The following is an 18,733-nucleotide window of genomic DNA, read 5'->3' as shown; positions in this document are numbered from 1 at the left end:
TTAAGATTATTTTTGGAGAAAAATTTATGTACAGGCTAACCCATAATATATGGAGTCAAATTGGTGAGTACAAGCCACAAGGTAGTCTAAACATAGAAATATAGAAAAGTTCAATTGTAAACACATTATGTAACAAATTTATTCATCATAACATCCATGCAAGTTGCACTCTAAAAAGTTTCCGGTGATAGAATTTGTCTAAAATGCTCTTTAAAACAAGTGGATATAGAAATAATAAGGTGTTGTAAACTAAAGATTGTTAGTATTAGTTTTGTATTTGTCATTTAATTTCTAAACAAATTTCTTGATCTTTTGCTTGTTCTGTACATAACATACAAAAATGGATTCATATTGAAGCAGGTTCTGCTTAAGAAAGATACACTTAACAGATAACAACCAATCCACACGGCACAGCAACATTATAGCGTGTTTCTATACAGTTATGTATTTGTGGGATGCATAAACGACAAGTAGCACATTTTCAAACATTCCATAGTTTTTATAAATACAAGACCACTGGTAGCATCCTCATAGACAGTGCTCTCTGAAAGTAGGAACCTTTTTAGTTTTGTAAAATCAATGGCAACCAAGATATTAGTAGCCATCTTTCTCATCTTCACTGCAATTTTTACTGTGTTTCCAACCTCCACAACTTCTCTACCTTTTGTGCTCTTTCATGGTAATGAAACATGTGTGCATTCCATAACTTACTCTGTAGTCTGTACTATTCTCAAATTCCCACTTCCATTGGTTTATCATTTTCGTTGTTCGTGTTGTGCAGGCATTTCGGATGAATGTAGTAGCGAGCGACTGCAAAATTTCACAGCAACTTTAAGAAAATGGTCTGGTGCTCAAGGATCTTGCGTGTATGTTATCTGTTGATGAAATTATTTGGTTAAAGGGCCTTTTTTTTGTCATGTTTGATTATAGGGTCTCATTCATATTCCAGTCGTAATCGAATTTCGGATATGAAACAAAAAGCAGAGTTGCCATCTTAGAACTAATCAATTCCAGTAATGCTCACTTTGCGTATGCAGAGAAATAGGAAATGGATTTCTGGATTCATTTTTCATGCCAATCGAGAACCAGGTGAGTCTCGAATTCAGAAAGCTAGTGACATTTGTGTGCAAGTGCGCGATAGCGTCTGTGTGGATATCATGGGTGCATCAAGATGATAGCATCTCAAGTTGTAAATGTGGTTCTGCAGATTGAGATTGCTTGCGAAAAGGTGAAAAGCATGAAAGAGCTCAGTGAGGGTTACAACTTAGTTGCAGAGTCCCAGGTTTGTTCAAATATATCCCATGCTCTTTTCTGTTAATATTTGTATTATATATCTCTCAATCTAATGGCCTCATCATCTACTGATTCTGTTAATCACATTGTCAACAATTTACTAATTATTATAATTGCAGGGTAACATGATTGGACGAGGACTCGTACAGACATGTGATGGAGGACCTCCTGTAAGAACTTCCTATAAACTTAACATATTGCTTCCACTGATTCTATAGTAAACCTCATGCCTCCCCTAATGTATTATTAGTGTAAAGAGACTTAGTACATCTACTATAACCAAATAAATATGATCTGATTTCTCACTAATGGAAAACAGGTGAAGAACTACGTAGCATTAGCAGGCCCTCACGCTGGAGTAGCATCCCCACCGCTTTGTAGTGTACGTACCCATTCTCAAATCAAGATTATCAGTTTTAATTAGCGTGAAGTTTTCAGTCACAGATACAGTACGATGATGAGAATATAATCATCAGATAAACCATAATTAACTACATGAAAACTCAGTTTTAGAGCCCTGGAATTAACACTTACCACAAGTTCACTGGGTAGAATTTCATCATATTCTTCACAATTCAAGAGCTTGTATTTCACGACGGTTCTAAGGGGTACTTGTTTATGCAGGAGACTCAGACGTGTGTTCTCGAAGCTGATTTAATCAAGCTGGGGGTATACACCAAGTTTGTCCAGGTTCGGAAATCCTCTCTGTAACTATCAAATATATTTTCACCATCAGATTTGTTCTCTTAAATAACACTTGAAATAAACAATACTGCAGGAAAGGTTGGCACCTGCTGGTTATATCAAAATCCCAACTGTGAGTTATCAATACGTATTTACATTTTAAAGCACATATCCTTTCAAAATGTGCTACATCACTAACAAGAAAAAACGCAATACATTACTATCTCTTCACCAGGACATTCAGGGCTACATGAAAGGCTGTGTGTTTCTACCGAAGCTTAACAATGAAATCACGGGACAACAAAACTCGTTATTTAAAAAAAGGTTTTCAAGTTTGCAGAATCTGGTGCTCATTAAGGCAAGTACAAAATTTACTCACCAGCTAAGATTGAGTGTAATAGCTGATATTACCTAAAAGCCGAAGAGTAACTTACACTCGCATATTTGCATCTGTTTTTCAATGTTGATATCCATCAGTTTGAGCAAGACCAAACATTGATACCAAGGGAGACATCTTGGTTTGGTCACTACGAAGATGGGTCCTGGGACACAATCTTGCCTGTGCAACAGGTAATAAGCAAAGCATGTGCTTCACACTATTGACTCCCCACTTGATAAAAATGACTGAAGAGATTTCAATCAACACTACAATATATTCTTCCACGAAAATAACCATGTTGTGTATGCAGACAAAACTCTATACTGAAGATAGGATTGGTTTAAGAAGTTTGGACAAGGCTGGAAAGGTGAAATTCATAAACGTAACGGGGGATCATCTTCAAATTTCGTTTAGTGACATGCAGAAACATGTATTTCCTTACTTGAGAGCAAACTAGCATCCCATATGCACAAATAGGTACTACAGATTCCCAAGTCATTCTTCCCATCAGAATCGTGTACACCCAGTGAAATATGACATTGTATAAGTTATTCAACTGCATCTATCCAAATGATCTCTTTGTGAAACTTGAAATACAAATATCTTAATTAGAACTGTTAACATGCCTTGTGCAACTCCTTCCTTCTTTTTATAGCTTTATCAGAAGTCAAGTACATAGTAGCCATCAACTTAACGCCAGGATGTCTTCGCAAACATCAAGTCTAGACATTGTTACGAATCATTGAGTGCTGGAATACAAATTCCAAATGAAAGAGAACGAAACAAATACTTCACACACGCGCACACAAACACTCATTTAGATTTATAAACAAACACACTACTATTTATGCCCGCTGTGCTGGGCCTTGTAAAAAACATAATTATTGAATAGAGTGCAGCTAGATAACGATTCAACGATAATAGAAAAATAATGGAGGCAGCAGTTATAAAGTTGCCACATAAGTTTAAACAATGTTCATGACTCCGTTTAGGTTCATTTGTGCCAAAATTAAATATGCAAAATGATGTTGAATACCTTGTGAAGAATGGAGACTGAAAATTGAGTTCCCACATTTTACCAGATGGTAGGTTGATGTTGATGGCTGTTTGAAAAATGTGAAGTTATCAAGTTACTTCGAAAAGTAAGGTAACGATTATATGTCAACATTACAAATTAGTGTCCTACTCCCTTAATGGATTGTTGTGTGAGGTCTGTAGCTCAAATTACTTCCTCCTCCAGCATGTAAAAAGTATTTGTTGAGAGTCCATTAGTGCTTCATAGAAAATTTTCACCTCTTTTTATAGCAGCCTAACTGTAACACTTTTATTTTGTAAATGTTTCATAGGCAATAACAACCGTCTAGAAATCTATAATTGCTGTTAGTTTATATAGTTTTACAAATTTATATTACTTGTTACTGTGACACGACATGCAGTAAAAAGAAAAAAAAGAATTTATCTCAGTTGACTCTTTTCCCAATTGCTTAATATCAGCAACTCTATTTCTGTCCTCTGTGCTGCAAATATCTGCTGTGAAGTTAAATGTTCATCTATCAAGGCCAATGTCACATACAGATTGATAAATCCCAAAAAAAAAAAAAGATAAAAAGAAGGCAGGCTACGTCTAGCTATGTCCATTCTCAAATATGTTTCAAGGCACCAGCTTTTTCTTTGGGCAAATGCTATGACTTCTCATCATCAGATAACCTATCATCAGGTTTTGTTCCTTCACATAACAGTTCTACAGGTGCATGGAAACATAATAATGCTTGACCAGTTAATATTTCAGGAACATGCTGTAAAAATTTATATTCAGAACAAATATTCCCAGTACCACGCAGAAACACAAAACTAGCTATATTCATGAAAATGTTATTCACTTTTCACCAACATAAGACGGAATACAAGATGGATGTTGAGATTTGAGAACATCATAACAGCAAAGTTTAGTTCTGGTGGTGCTCGAGATTCCGCAAAACTATTTTTGCGAATATTTTAACTTGACTAGGCGCAGCAGCTGCTGCAGCTGCAGCTCTCATAGCCCGTGATGCCCTTTTATTTAGCAAAAGGTTCGAATTGTGGACCGCAAACTGACCTCCTGGAAGTGTGCACTATAACAGAGGAATTACAGCAAGTTAGTAAAGTTTCGTTGAATCACATTAAACTAAAAATTGTAATTAGATACTGGATGGAAAATGTCTAATACCTGCATCAGAGCAAACGCAGAAAAAATTTTGAGTTCATCAAAAGAATTTTTTAGCATACGGACAAATCTTTGAATTTGATTATGACTGAGAAATATAAATGAGAACAATTAGTTTAGTAAAAAGTTAACATAACTCTAACAAAATAATGAAAGAACCAGGTAATGGTAGATTGTATGGCTATTAAAAACATCACTTCATATATGCCAAATGACAGTTACAAATGAATGCCTAAATCTGCTCGCCCCTAGAGGCATTACAAGCCATTCCAGGGAAAAAAAATTACAGTGCTATCAAATTCGCAGTTCATCTTTTATAAGCAAGATAATATATATTAACCTGAAGTAGATGGGAAAAATCTAACCTATGAAGAGGATTAAATGGTAAAGAACAAAAAGACAAAAATTCAAATAATTAGAGAAATACATGGAGGCTAAATTAGTTGTAAACCACAAACTCCAAAGCCTATAAAAGTTTCTACTGGAACAATCCAAATTCCAAATCGTAAAACTTAACAGACCATACTACTAAGTTTTAAGATATAATCTCACATCGTATGACTATATTTAAATTTATCATTTATTTGACTAGAGCAGATAAGCTAGAAAACTTTACAACTGTAAAACCAACACATTGTTAAACTTAAAAGAGTCTAAAACAGAATGAGAGCTAGGTTAATATGCCTGAGAGCACACTGACCAAGATCTTTATATTCGCTAACTATTTGTGTATATATATCATGCTATGATATTATCTGCGAAATTAGTTGAAAGGAGAGGTGAGAAAATAAGATTACAGGAAAAAAATAAACAATATAGTTTCCAGATTCACTCGGTCAACAATCACTGGAAAAAGTCTCTCTCGGTTGACCTAAACATCTCCTTCCTTTTGGACTTTTCCCTATTCTTTATTAGGTCTTCAAAATATTCCCAAAAGTTTGGTAAATAACTTTAGGATCCAATGCACCCTAAGCACATCTTGACTGAGTTTGGAAATTGAGCCTGGCACATCCATAGTCCCTCGGCACACCAATATGCACTTCTGTTGCAATACTACTTCTCTGGTTTAAAGAATCAAAAGATACAAGATGACAAAGTCTGATGCTAGAGAGCAAGCTGAGCTGGCAGAGGAGAGGGGATACAATTGAAGGATGGCCTGTTGTGTATATACCGTATTAGGGTTCTTGGAGGACCTATTAAATTAATACTATTAAGTATTTGCAATAATATATGAATAAATTCCTCTACGTAGAAGCATGAAAAATATAATGCATATATTTATTAGTTAAATATGAAAGAGGTCCTTCGTTGTGGCCTGACATGAAAGAAGGTTCTATAATGAACCATAGTCTGATATTAGTCATAAATTTAATGCTGCCTCAGTTTAGTTTCTGTGTGTAAGCGAACACTATTAAACTTGACCCTAATACAAAATGAACTGAAGAGTGTACAGTTTGGTGACTGCGAGCAGAACCCAGTTTTTTGTGCCCCACCTGCATCAGATTTCTGTCCGCAATGAAAGTTCATTTCGAAAATTAACCTAATATTTATTGTAAAATGTAGAAATCAGAATTTCTTATATGCTTATTCAAGGAGAATGATGCCTTTATATAGGCTTTGTACAGACAAGAGAATATTTGGTAATAAGTGCCAAATATTCAGTAATAACTACCTACGATTCTGTATTAACTAAGTCAGCCTATAATTAATCTAACTATATCAATTATACAACTTGATTCCCCATTTATAGGGAACTGAATATGAACCGAATATTATAGATTTTATCTTCAACACCCTCCCTCAAGCTCGTGCATAGAGATTCCACATGCCCAGCTTGCGAACTAATTCATTAAAACTGTCTGTTGGCAAACCCTTCGTCAATATATCAGCCTGTTGTAATCTGCTCGGAATATACACAACACATAATTCTTTTTCTTCGATCTTTTCTTTGATGAAGTGTCTATCTATTTCAACGTGCTTCGTTCTGTCATGATGAACCGGATTATGTGCCATGTTAATTGCTGATTTGTTGTCACAGAACAGTCTCAGTGGCTCAGTTCTTCGCATTTTCAACTCCTTAAGTAAGCGTTTAATCCAAATCAACTCGCATATACCTTGAGCAAGAGCTCTAAGTTCTGCTTCAGCACTGCTACGAGCTACCACTGATTGTTTCTTACTCCTCCAAGTGACCAGGTTCCCCCAGACTTTAGTGCAATACCCAGTTGTCGATCTTCTGTCTTCAACTGATCCTGCCCAGTCCGCATCTGTAAAGGCTTCAACACTACGATATGCATTCTTTTTAAACAATAATCCTTTCCCTGGTGTTTTCTTGAGATACCGCAAAATTCTGTATACAGCTTCCTGGTGTTTTTCTAGAGGATCATGCATGTATTGACTAACCAGGCTTACGGCAAATGCAATGTCGGGCCTTGTATGAGATAGGTAGATCAATTTTCCCACCAGTCGTTGGTACATTCCTTTGTCAACTGGAGTTCCATTTTTCACTTGTTTAAACGTGCTTTTGGGTTCAACAGGTGTTGCCGCGGGTTTACATCCACTCATTCCAGTTTCTTTGAGAAGATCGAGAATATTTTCTTTGAGATATCACAATTCCTTGTTTTGTTCTTGCAACTTCCATTCCTAGAAAATACTTCATTGGACCAAGATCCTTTACTTCAAACTCCTCGGCTAACATATCTTTAAGGTTTCCATGCTCTATATGATCATCACCTGTTATTATTATGTTGTCAACATAGACAATGAGAATACTTATCTTACCCTCACTTGAGTGTTTGAAGAATAAGGTGTGATCTGATTGAGCCTGTTTGTATTTGTGCCTTTGCATCACTTGTTTAAACCTTTTAAACCATACCAAAGGAGATTGTTTCAAACCATAGATAGATTTTTTCAGGCGGCAAACATTTCCTGTTCCATATCTTTTTTCAAAACCTGGAGGAATTTTCATGAAAATTTCCTCTTCCAAATATCCGTTAAGAAAAGCATTCTTAACATCTAGTTGTTGTAAGGGCCAGTCAAGATTTGCTGCAATAGATAATAGAACTCTCACCGTGTTTAATTTTGCAACTGGGGCAAATGTCTCATTGTAGTCCACACCATATTTTTGAGTGAACCATTTCGCAACCAGCCTTGCTTTATATCGTTCTATTGTTCCATCAGCTTTATGTTTCACTATAAATACCCATTTGCACCCTACCACATGTTTGTTCGTAGGTTGCTTGACTATAGACCATGTGTTGTTAGCTTCTAGTGCCCTGATTTCTTCATACACCGCTTTCCTCCATTCTTTGTATGATAGAGCTTCAGAAATATTTTTTGGAATTACTACTTGATCAACTTTGGCCAGGAAAGATCTATAGTGGGGGGCTATTCTGCTGTAGCACACATATTTGGATATTGGATGTTGAGTACAAGTTCGAACACCTTTTCGTTTTGAAATTGGTAGCTCAAGCTCATGCCCATTTATACCTGAAGGCTCATTAATTAGAAAATCAGATGCAATAGGGACAAGAGAGTGATCACTTACATTGGGATTAGTCTCTAGGTTAGACTCATGAGATGTTGGAGTAGCAGTTGACTGTATTACTTGATGATTCTTTTGTCGCCGAGAGTAAACTAAGATTTCCTTAGCTTTAGACAACTGAGATGGTGGTAGTTTCTCAACAAGACTTATATCATTTTCTAAGATATTAGGAATAACTTTAGGAAGACAAGTATTCCAACTAGAAACATCACTGACATTCCCTCCCTGAAGTGAAGAGTTGGGATAAAAAGGCTGTTCTTCATTGAATGTAACGTCAAATGTGACATACATACGACGAGTAGGAGGATGATAGCACTTGTACCCCTTTTTTGTAGTACTATAACCTAAAAAAATGCATTTCAGGGCTCGGGGATCAAATTTGGATTGATTTGGACCAAGTGTATGAACATAAGAAGTACATCCAAATGTTTTTAGTGGAAGCTGAGAAATAAGTTGTGTATTTGGATATGTTTTAAGAAGTATGGAGAGTGGAGTATGATATTTTAGCACTCGAGATGGCATTCGATTGATAAGGTATGTAGCAGTAAGGATAGCCTCCCCCAAAAATATTTTGGAACTGAAGTTGTGAACAAGAGGGCTCTAGCGGTTTCCAATATGTGTCTATTTTTGCGTTCAGCAACCCCATTTTGTTGGGGTGTACATGTACAAGAGCTTTTATGAATGATGCCATGAGAGAGAAGATATTCACCTAGAATGGAGTTGAAATACTCCGTTCCATTATCTGTGTGCAATATTTGAAGATTTGCTTTAAATTGGTTTTTTATCATAGAATGAAATTTTTTGAATGTCAAGGCAACATCAGATTTGTTTTTAAGAAGATATACCCAACTAACACGTGTGTGATCATCAATAAAGGTAATAAACCATCTTGTATTTGAAGTGTTTGTCATTCTAGATGGTCCCCAGATGTCACTATGAATTAAAGTAAAGGGCTGAGTTGATTTGTAAGGAATAGAACGGAAAACAGCACGAGTATGTTTAGCCAATTGACAAATTTCACATTTAAACATGCTCAAGTTTTTATTCAGAAACAACTTGGGAAACAGGTACTTTAAATATGGAAAACTCGGGTGGCCTAGTCTATAATGCCATCGCATAATATCATTATTACCAGAAGAAACACAACTAGAAACAAAAGCATTATTCACTTGAGCATGAGGAGAAGTATCAAAGTAATACAGCCCACTACACGCCTTCGCATTCCCAATCGTCTTCCCCGATGACATATCCTGAAAAGTACAATGAAGTGGTGAGAAAGAGGCAAAGCACTTTTGGTCTTGAGTTATTTTACTAACAAAAAGAAGATTACAAGATAGATTAGGGACATGAAGAACATCTTTAAGGATGATGGAAGGTGACAAATATATAGTTCCTTTACCAGCAACAGAGGAAAGTGAACCATCTGCCACTTTAATTTTTTGATTACCTGGGCAAGGTATGTACGTGATAAACTTATCTGATTGACCAGTCATGTGGTCTGAAGCACCTGAATCCACTATCTAAGGAGAGTTTTGAACAGTGAGGGCAGCAGAAATACCTTGTTTTTCAGGATTAGAAAATTCTGGTGCAGCTGATGGAGTGGAAGAAGGATTGAGCAGTTGACGGAGTTGGTTTATTTGAGCTTCAGAGAAGGAATAAGACTCGGTTGAGGAGGAGGCAGCAGCAGTGAAAGCTCGATTTCCTGGACGAGGCTGGTTGGGTGTACGAGGCTTCTGTTCAGTAGAAGGCTGGTTAAAAGAGCGAGGTTTCCAGTCACTTGGCTTACCATGGATTACCCAACATGTTTCTTTAGTGTGACCAACTTTGTTGCAGTGAGTACACCAAGGTCGTTCTCGACAAATATTTGGACGATGAGCAGCAAGAGCAGATAGATTAGCAGCAAGGGCAAATAGATCTGTATCAACAATAATTGGAGATCCCAACATGACTCTTTTGCGGCTCTCTCTCGACGGACTTCAGCAAATGCTTCTCGAACAGATGGAAGGGGATTCTTTCCCAACAAACGGCCACAAACTTCATCAAGTTCACGGTTAAGGCCATGAAGAAAATCGAAAAGTCTCTCACGATCAAGCATTTTTTGATAATAAGAAGCATCATCAGAACATTTCCATTCAGGAATATAAAACATATCAATTTCGTGCCACAAGTTATAAAGAATGTTATAGTATTGTGTCACCGTAAGAGAATTTTGACGCTGGTCTTTAAGTTTTGATTTGACTTCAAAAACTTGGGCCGAGTTCTCCAAATCAGAGTATGCTTCCTGAACGGTTTCCCATATTTCTTTGGCAGTAGAAAGAAATAAGTACGTCTTACCAATATCTACCTCCATTGAGTTGATTAACCAAGCCATAATCAGAGAGTTTTCAGCTTCCCACTTGGCATAGGATGGGTCACCAACATTTGGAGCTACAACAGATCCAGTCAAATAGCCCAAACGTCCTCTACCCCGGAGGTACATCTTGACAGATTGTGACCATTGAAGAAAATTCTGGCCATTTAGTTTGTGAATAGTTATTTGAAGAGAGTTTTGATTGTCAAAAGCAGTATGAGAAGTATCAGAAGTATTTTGAGGGATAGATGCATTTGCTGAATTGTTTTCAGAGACTGTGGAATGTGAAGTATTTTCTAGAGAGCCTGCCATGAGTATAACTAGGCTGAGAGTGATAAGGGTTTTCAAAATTCTTAGGTAGAGCTCTGATACCATGTAGAAATCAGAATTTCTTATATGCTTATTCAAGGAGAATGATGCCTTTATATAGGCTTTGTACAGACAAGAGAATATTTGGTAATAAGTGCCAAATATTCAGTAATAACTACCTACGATTCTGTATAACTAAGTCAGTCTATAATTAATCTAACTATATCAATTATACATCAATTATACAGCTTGATTCCCCATTTATAGGGAACTGAATATGAACTGAATATTATAGATTTTATCTTCTATCAATTATACATCAATTATACAGCTTGATTCCCCAGGGAACTGAATATGAACAGAATATTATAGATTTTATCTTCAACATAAAAGAGATAAAAAAAGTGTCTAATTGTTAAAAGTTAGTATCTATCAGTACAAAATACACTCTTGTAATAACACAAAGTATAAAACTGGTCTAAAACAAATGGTTTTTCTAGTGTGTACTCATGGGCACATGGTAAGCACTAAAATTTATAATTTTATCTCATTTTAATTGGTGTAAACTTTGTGAATGCAGGGGGGGCCATCATCATTAAGAACTATAAGCCAGTCAAAATGAGCCAACTTATAAAATTTAGTGTTTAATGTGTGCCCATGGGCACATCATAGAAAAACCATAAAACAAATTACTACATGCAATATGGGAGGTCATAAGATCAATAAATTGATAATTACATACACAAAATTTGAGTCAAATACTAATATACCTATTTTTCAGAATTCAACTCCTAAAATTATAAAATAACCGAGAAGAACATCCCAGTTGGTACCTCAAATGTCGGGGATGTACATCCGAATCTACCGACTGTAACGTAACCCAAACATGTCTATAGGAGGTACAAAAAAATATATGGAACTTTACTATGCGTATATGCTACCATACACAATCACGATTTCATATATGATGCCTTACACAACTTAAACATGCGCATATATATATATAATCTATATCTGTATGTACAGTTTTTGCTGTTTCTGATGTGTGTATAACTGTGTATGGGGAATGAGTTTGACAAATTTGTAGAAATAGTTTGAACAATAGAAAAAAAAACTGTTCGACGGAGAGAGTTCAACTGATATGTAATTTAATTGTATGGGTAGGTAATATCACAAAGGAAGAGGGGTGTGTATTTGTTGGGTTTAAAAAACTCTACGGCATAGGAGGAACTATATATATAAGATAACTGTATTTTAGACTATGGAAGATAGAACAAATTGTTAGAAATAATAACTTGCAACTTGCATAGAGGTCCGAAGGAAATCCATGGTTTCACTAGAATACGCATGTCAAGTATGCGCTTATTGTGGGCAGAAAGGGCGTAGTATTCACATACAGGTAATTTGGGAAGAGAAATATGAAATAGAGGTATTAAAGGCATTTGTTATTCAATTTTTGTAGTAACAATAAGTTTAACTATCAAGTCCCAAAAATGCATCGCCTCGCCTCGTCTTAAATGCACATGTTTTAAATGCGTAAATTATATAAGATCTCTAGCAAATAAGTTGGTTTATATTACATATCATATTATAGCTATATGTAGAATGCGTATATATAAGCTACCCCATTATCCACTTTTGGAGCATAGTTCAATCTCCGGTCCTTTTCTTTAATTTCTTGTGCACTATCATTCTCTAAATCAATATACACACGTAAATATACATGCACAGAGTAGCAGAAGAATTTCCTATCTACTATCATTCTCAGTTTCTTTAAATCAATATATATATACACAAGTAAATGAGTATGAAATTTTGTAAGAGAATAATGGATGGTGAGGAGGATTTGGAGTAACCATTCATATGTGTATATGTATATACTATACACAGATGCGCATCACTATGTGGAAAATCTAAAAGGGAGAAAGGGCTCTCAATTTCAAGAAAAAGTAGTTCTAATCTTTGCTGGTGAAAATAAGGTGTTTACGTCTTCTAATTCATGTACATCCAATCCATTATAACTCCAGGCTTCTAAAATGTCTCTGAAAGTTTTTGGAGTGAATATCTTATTTTCCTTAATCATTTAGTTTACAATGCATGAGTTTATGTAGAGAGATACAATAGTAATCATCTCCTTGAATTAAGGAGTGATATGGGCATCAGATTATTCTAGAATATTTCCAGAATATTCTGAATTTATTATGCTGATCTTGAGTATCCTAATCCTTGATTATGTCTATATTTTCAACACTCCCCCTCAAGTTGGTGCATAGATATCAATCATGCCCAACTTGCTTAAAAATGCCCAACTTGCTTAAAAAAACCTCAAATTTTTGTCTTTGTAGACCTTTTGTGAATATATCAGCATTCTGCTGATTTGTTCGAAGAAATGGAATGCAAACAGTTCCATTTTCAAGTTTTTCTTTTATGAAGTGCCTATCAATTTCAACATGCTTCGTCCGATCATGCTGAATTGGATTATTAGCAATATCAATCGCAGCTTTATTATCACAGAATAACTTCATCGAAAGCTGAACAGATTTTCTCAGGTCCATCATCACTCTTTTAAGCCATAAAATTTCACAAATTCCATGGGCCATTGCTCTATATTCTGCCTCTGCAGTGCTCCTTGCTACTACACTTTGCTTTTTGCTTCTCCATGTCACTAAATTTCCCCACAAGTATGTGCAGTAACCTGAAGTTGACCTCCTATCAGTTACCGATCCTGCCCAATCAGCATCAGTGTATACCTCAATAGTCCTTTTGACAGATTTCTTGAACAAGATTCCTTTTCCGGGACATGACTTCAAATACATCAGAATTCTGTATACAGCATAAGATGTTCTTCATAGGGAGCATTCATGAACTGACTAAGCATACTAACTGCAAGTGAGAATCTGGTCTGGTGTGGGATAGATATATTAATTTTCTCACCAGCCTTATCCACCGGAACACCTTCTTTTATTTCTCCCAACTTTGAGTTGAATTCCATTGGTGTATCTGATGGCTTACACCCGCTCATGCCGGTTTCCATCAAAAGATCTAGGATGTACTTCCGTTGAGATATGACAATCCCCTCCTTGGATCTTGCAACTTCCATTCCAAGAAAATATTTAAGCTCTCCTAAATTTTTAATCTGAAACTCATTTGAAATGATCTGTTTCCCCTTCTCCATTTCTTTGAGGTCACTGTCAGTGAGAATAACATCATCCACATAAACAATTAGAATCATAATACTGTTTGTCGTAATTTTTACAAAAAGGGTATGGTCTGAATTTTTTAGAAAAAAATCTTGAGTAATCATGAATTTTGCAAATCGGTTGAACCAGGTCCTAGGGGATTGTCTCAACCCATAAATAGATTTTATCAGCTTACAAATCTTTGTACCAAAAATCTTACCAAACCCTGGAGGAGCATCCATATAAACATCCTCTTTTAAAAATCCATTAAGGAAGGCGTTCTTGACGTCTAATTGATGCAATGGCCAGTCCAGGTTTACTACAATTGATATCAATGCTCTATCTGTGTTTAGTTTAGCAACAGGTGAAAAAGTTTCTGAATAATCAATGCCATAGGTCTGTGTAAATCCCTTAGCAACAAGCCTCGCCTTGTATCTCTCAAAAGTCCCATCAGAATTGTATTTTATTGTAAAAACCCATTTGCATCCTACTAGTGTTTTGCCTCTCGAACGATCAACCATTTCCCAAGTTTTATTCTTTTACAACGCCCTCATTTCCTCCATAACAGCAGCCTTCCATTCAGGAATTGCAAGAGCTTCCTGTATATTCTTAGGAATAGATATATTTGACAATTTAGAAGTAAAAGCTCGAAATGATGGTGACAAATTTTGAACAGATGTAAAATTACATAATGGATACTTTGCACAAGTTCTGGAACCTTTTCTGAGAGAGATAGGTAAATCTAAATCATTATTAGATTCTGAGAAAGGAACAGACTCGGAAATTTCAGGTACTATGGGAATGAAAGAATTACCTGTTTGTTCAATGACTTCTGGATTTGTAACCTGGTTGGACTCTTGACCGTGCTGCAAGTTGTTATCTCTTTTTCCTTGATTTGGATGTTTTCTCGAAAATACTTTCCCTTTAAATCGTCCATCAGGTTCATTACTTTTATGGATCTCTGTTTGTAATGGCAAAGACAAAGGAAGCATGTCTATATTTTCATTTATTGAGACATCATTATTAACCACACCTCCAGATTCATGGTTGTTTTTCACACAATTATCAGATGTACAATCCACTAGTATGAAATCAGTCAACGAATCTTCACTTAAAGTCTCCCCCTGAAGATGAGATCCCGGAAAAAAAGGTTTGTTCTCAAAGAAAGTAACATTCATGGAAGTAAAAAACTTTCTTGTTATTGGATCAAAACATTTGTATCCTTTTTGTGTAGACGAATAACCTACGAAAACGCATTTGTGAGCTCTAGGATCAAGCTTACTTTGATTTTTGTCAAATATGTGAACAAATCCGGTGCATCCAAAAACCTTAAGAGGAAGATCATGACAAATCCGGGAGGTAGGGAAAGAAGTCTTAAAACACTGAAGTGGGGTTTTAAAGTTCAGAATTTTTGAGGGTATTCGGTTTATTAGGTAAGCAGCAGTAAAAGAGCATCCCCAATAAGTATTTAGGAATATTTGTAGAAAACATTAATGATCTTGCAATTTCTAAAAGATGTTTGTTTTTTCTCTCAGCTGCTCCATTCTGTTGTGGAGTGTTGGTGCAAGAACTTTGATGGACAATCCCCTTTTCCACAAAAAAATCTCCTAAATGAATGTTGAAGTATTCTTTACCATTATCACTTCTAAAAACTTGGATTTGTTTTTGAAATTGTGTTTGAACCATGTTATAAAAGTTTCTAAACATACTTTCAACATCTGATTTTTCTTTAAGTAAAAACAACCACGAAAGTCGACTATGATCATCGATGAATGTGATAAACCATCTTTTTCCAGTGATCTTTTTTATTTTTGAAGGACCCCAGACATCGCTATGAATTATTGTGAACGGTCTTGTGGCCTTGTACGGTTGAGATGGGAAAGGGTTTCTATGATGCTTAGCAAGCTGGCAGATTTCACACTCAAATGTAGATGGGTCTTTATTCATAAAAAACTTAGGAAATAAATGTCTCATATAATGAAAACTAGGATGTCCTAGTCTATAGTGCCATAACATAACATTATCTTTAGTAGTAAACAAACCAGAATTAAAACAAGTCTTTTGAGAAAGTCTTTCCGAAATATTTCCATCTTTAAGAAAATAGAGGCCTCCAACTTGCTTAGCATTGCCAATCATCTTCCTCGAGTTCAAATCCTTAAATTGACAATCAGATTCAGAAAAATGAGCTTGACAATTAAGATCAGTAGTTAATTTACCGATTAACGATAAGTTGCAGGAAAGTCGAGGAACGTGTAAAACATTTCGGAGGACAAGATTAGGTGAAATAACAATTGATCCTTTCTCAGCTATTGTCGACGAGAAGGAACCATCTGCTATTCTTAATTTATGATTTCCTGCACAAGTACTATAGGAAGAAAATAACTTAGAAGACCCTGTCATATGGTCACTAGCTCCGGAATCAATTATCCAAGAGGTATTTGAGTCGGTGTTAAAACAAGAAGCAATATGATAATTACCTCTCTGAGCCATAGTACAAGATGAGTTAAGAGTTATCAAGGTTTTGAGATGAAAGAATTTTACAAATCTGCTCTATTTGTTCCTTTGTGAAGGGTTGCATTCCGGAAGAAAGTTGAGGTGATGAATCAGGTATATTGGCTTGGGAGTTTCGATTGTCGCCAAACTGTTTTTTCCTCACATTGTTAGGTTTTCCATGTATTTTCCAACAAGTCTCCCGTGTGTGCCATGGTCGTTTACAATGATCACACCATGCTTTCTTTCTTCTTTCTCTATCAGGCTCAGCTCCATTAGAAACAAGGGCAGAGCTTTTAAAAACTGATTTAGTAGTATTAATCATCACTTTTCTCCTCATTTCCTCCCTTCGTACCTCAGAGAAGACCTCTCTGAGTGAAGGCAATGGCTTTCGTCCCAAAATTCGTCCACGAACTTCATCTAGTTCCTGATTTAGACCTGCAAGAAAGACATAGACTCGGTCGTTTTCTTCCCTTTTCTGGTACAAAACAGTATCTTTTTGACATTCCCACTTATCTTCATAGCACAGTTTCTTGAAATTGAAAAAAGAGTTATAGAAAAGATTATTCTGGCTCTGATACCATGTAAGTTTTTGAAGGAGTGAATATCTTATTTTCCTTAATCATTTAGTTTACAATGTACGAGTTTATGTAGAGAGATACAATAGTAATCATCTCCTTGAATTAAGGAGTGATATGGGCATCAGATTATTCTAGAATATTTCCAGAATATTCTGAATTTATTATGCTGATCTTAAGTATCCTAATCCTTGATTATGTCTACATTTCCAACAGTCTCAAAGTGCACAAAAAGCAACGAGTAACATTAAGTAGAACACTGATATAACTCTTCCTCGTCCATTCTTTTTCCTAATAGGAAAATCATTTGATCCTAAATTCTTTGTTTCTAGATTGGAGATGTCTCTGTAATCTCTTCCTTTCTTTCTTCCACTTTGGTTTGGTGAGATATACACATTAATATATCTCTTGTAGACTGTACGTTAATTGTATTAAAGATATGTATTATATCTCTTGTAGACTGTTCATTGTATGAAAGATATACACGAAGGTAAAAAAGAAATTACAATCTACAGACTAAATAAATAATACTCCATTTGTCCCAACCATTTCGTTACACTTTCCTTTTTTTGGATGTTCTCTCAATTCCCTACATTTCAACATTTCTAAAAGTAGAAAATTTTATTATGTAAAATCAATTACATCCACTACTTTCCTCCACTACACTCATTTTATCCATAAAACATTGATTGGTCTCATGACTTTACTAACTTTTCTTATTTTTCATCATTACTTTACATTTTTTCTTACCCTCCATTAGTGGCGGCAATGGCGGCAATTCCGGGTTTTTGGTCAGGTTCGAGTCGGGTTGGATGTACCTGAATTTTTTTTAGTCAACGGGTTCAAAAATTGTGACACGAACCCGACCTGGTAGTGGTAGGTACCCGAGTTACCCGAAACTGACATGTTTGACTCGAAATAACCCGAAATTTAGAATAACTAATGAAAAATAAAATTAAAAGGTTTTAATTTGCAAAATTACAAAAATAAAATGTTATGCCAAACTAACATAGAAAATAAAAATGTGACAAAACACAGTGTCACAAATAACTTATAAAACATATATATTATTTTTTTAGTAAACAGGTCGGGTTCAGGTATTTCAGGTCAACCCAAAAATGTCTCAATTTTTTTGGGTTAATTTTTATCCAACCTGAATCCGACCCGAAAGTCAAAAACACGACCCTAATTCGTACATTTGCGGTTTGGGTTCGTATTGGGTTTTGGGTCGTCTTTGATTTTGCCACCCCCTAACCTCCATGGCCAACCAGAATCTTAACAGACGGGCGGGACTGAGGGAGTATTGCAATATTCTATGATGCATTTCTGGGTCGCATAATCAATCGGCTTAATATGACAATCGTACGAGATCTATTATTTTGAAATAAGTATCACTATTCAATGTATCATGAAAGAGCGACTTACAGAAAAATAATAGCACAAGATATTGGACAATGATGGCCAATAAACTCAGTATCACATTGAAGACAGCTATATATAGCAAGGAAGTAATAAGCTCACTTTACAAGACGTCCAAAGTTATCACAAATATCATGTATTGTATGGCAAAGAGGTTCAAATTTTTTAAAGTGAAGTCTAGACTCGTTTAGAAGGGGTTTGGAGGGGTGAAGATTGTGTGTTGCGTAGCATATTGAACAATCAATTTTCAACCGAAGATTTGAGAAAAGATGGAATCGGAAGACAATTATTCTCCTCGTTAAATCTAC

The 18,733-nt window shown here is 35.7% G+C and overlaps 4 protein-coding genes across 10 annotated transcripts in view; 1 reads left to right on the top strand and 3 right to left on the bottom strand.

Moving 5' to 3' along the window:
• The first annotated feature begins 493 nt into the window (after positions 1-493).
• LOC141677966 (uncharacterized) lies at positions 494-2,977 on the top strand. The gene is made up of 11 exons (XM_074484125.1): positions 494-679; positions 782-866; positions 1,038-1,089; positions 1,208-1,282; positions 1,413-1,463; positions 1,613-1,675; positions 1,918-1,983; positions 2,072-2,110; positions 2,213-2,335; positions 2,455-2,547; positions 2,667-2,977. The coding sequence occupies exons 1-11, from the start codon at positions 580-582 to the stop codon at positions 2,811-2,813; spliced, it is 894 nt and encodes a 297-aa protein (XP_074340226.1). The 5' UTR covers positions 494-579; the 3' UTR covers positions 2,814-2,977.
• An 859-nt stretch (positions 2,978-3,836) lies between these two features.
• Positions 3,837-18,733, bottom strand: part of LOC141677987 (protein ARABIDILLO 2-like) — a 31,731-nt gene continuing 16,834 nt past the window's right edge. For 3 of the 7 annotated variants that reach the window (XR_012557583.1, XR_012557589.1, XR_012557584.1), the window contains 2 exons: positions 4,563-4,647; positions 3,837-4,467 (listed from right to left, as the gene is read on the bottom strand). The gene's annotated coding sequence lies outside the window, so the exon portion shown is untranslated. Of the gene's footprint in view, positions 4,468-4,562; positions 4,648-11,716; positions 16,867-18,733 lie in introns of those variants that run through there. The other 4 variants (XR_012557586.1, XR_012557587.1, XR_012557588.1 and 1 more) reach the window with 4 other exon arrangements.
• On the bottom strand, positions 6,360-7,034 carry LOC141680001 (secreted RxLR effector protein 161-like). Its single transcript, XM_074486342.1, has one exon. The coding sequence runs from the start codon at positions 7,032-7,034 to the stop codon at positions 6,360-6,362; it is 675 nt and encodes a 224-aa protein (XP_074342443.1).
• Positions 8,916-11,491, bottom strand: LOC141677988 (uncharacterized). Its single transcript, XM_074484158.1, has 2 exons — positions 9,659-11,491; positions 8,916-9,350 (listed from the first exon to the last, which is right to left on the bottom strand). The coding sequence occupies exons 1-2, from the start codon at positions 10,044-10,046 to the stop codon at positions 9,307-9,309; spliced, it is 432 nt and encodes a 143-aa protein (XP_074340259.1). The 5' UTR covers positions 10,047-11,491; the 3' UTR covers positions 8,916-9,306.

The sequence above is a fragment of the Apium graveolens genome, chromosome 8 (genome assembly GCF_009905375.1).
Source record: "Apium graveolens cultivar Ventura chromosome 8, ASM990537v1, whole genome shotgun sequence".
Classification (NCBI taxonomy): Eukaryota; Viridiplantae; Streptophyta; class Magnoliopsida; order Apiales; family Apiaceae; genus Apium; species Apium graveolens.
Note: the sequence above shows the minus strand (reverse complement) of the source record. Positions and strands in the feature narration are given on the sequence as shown.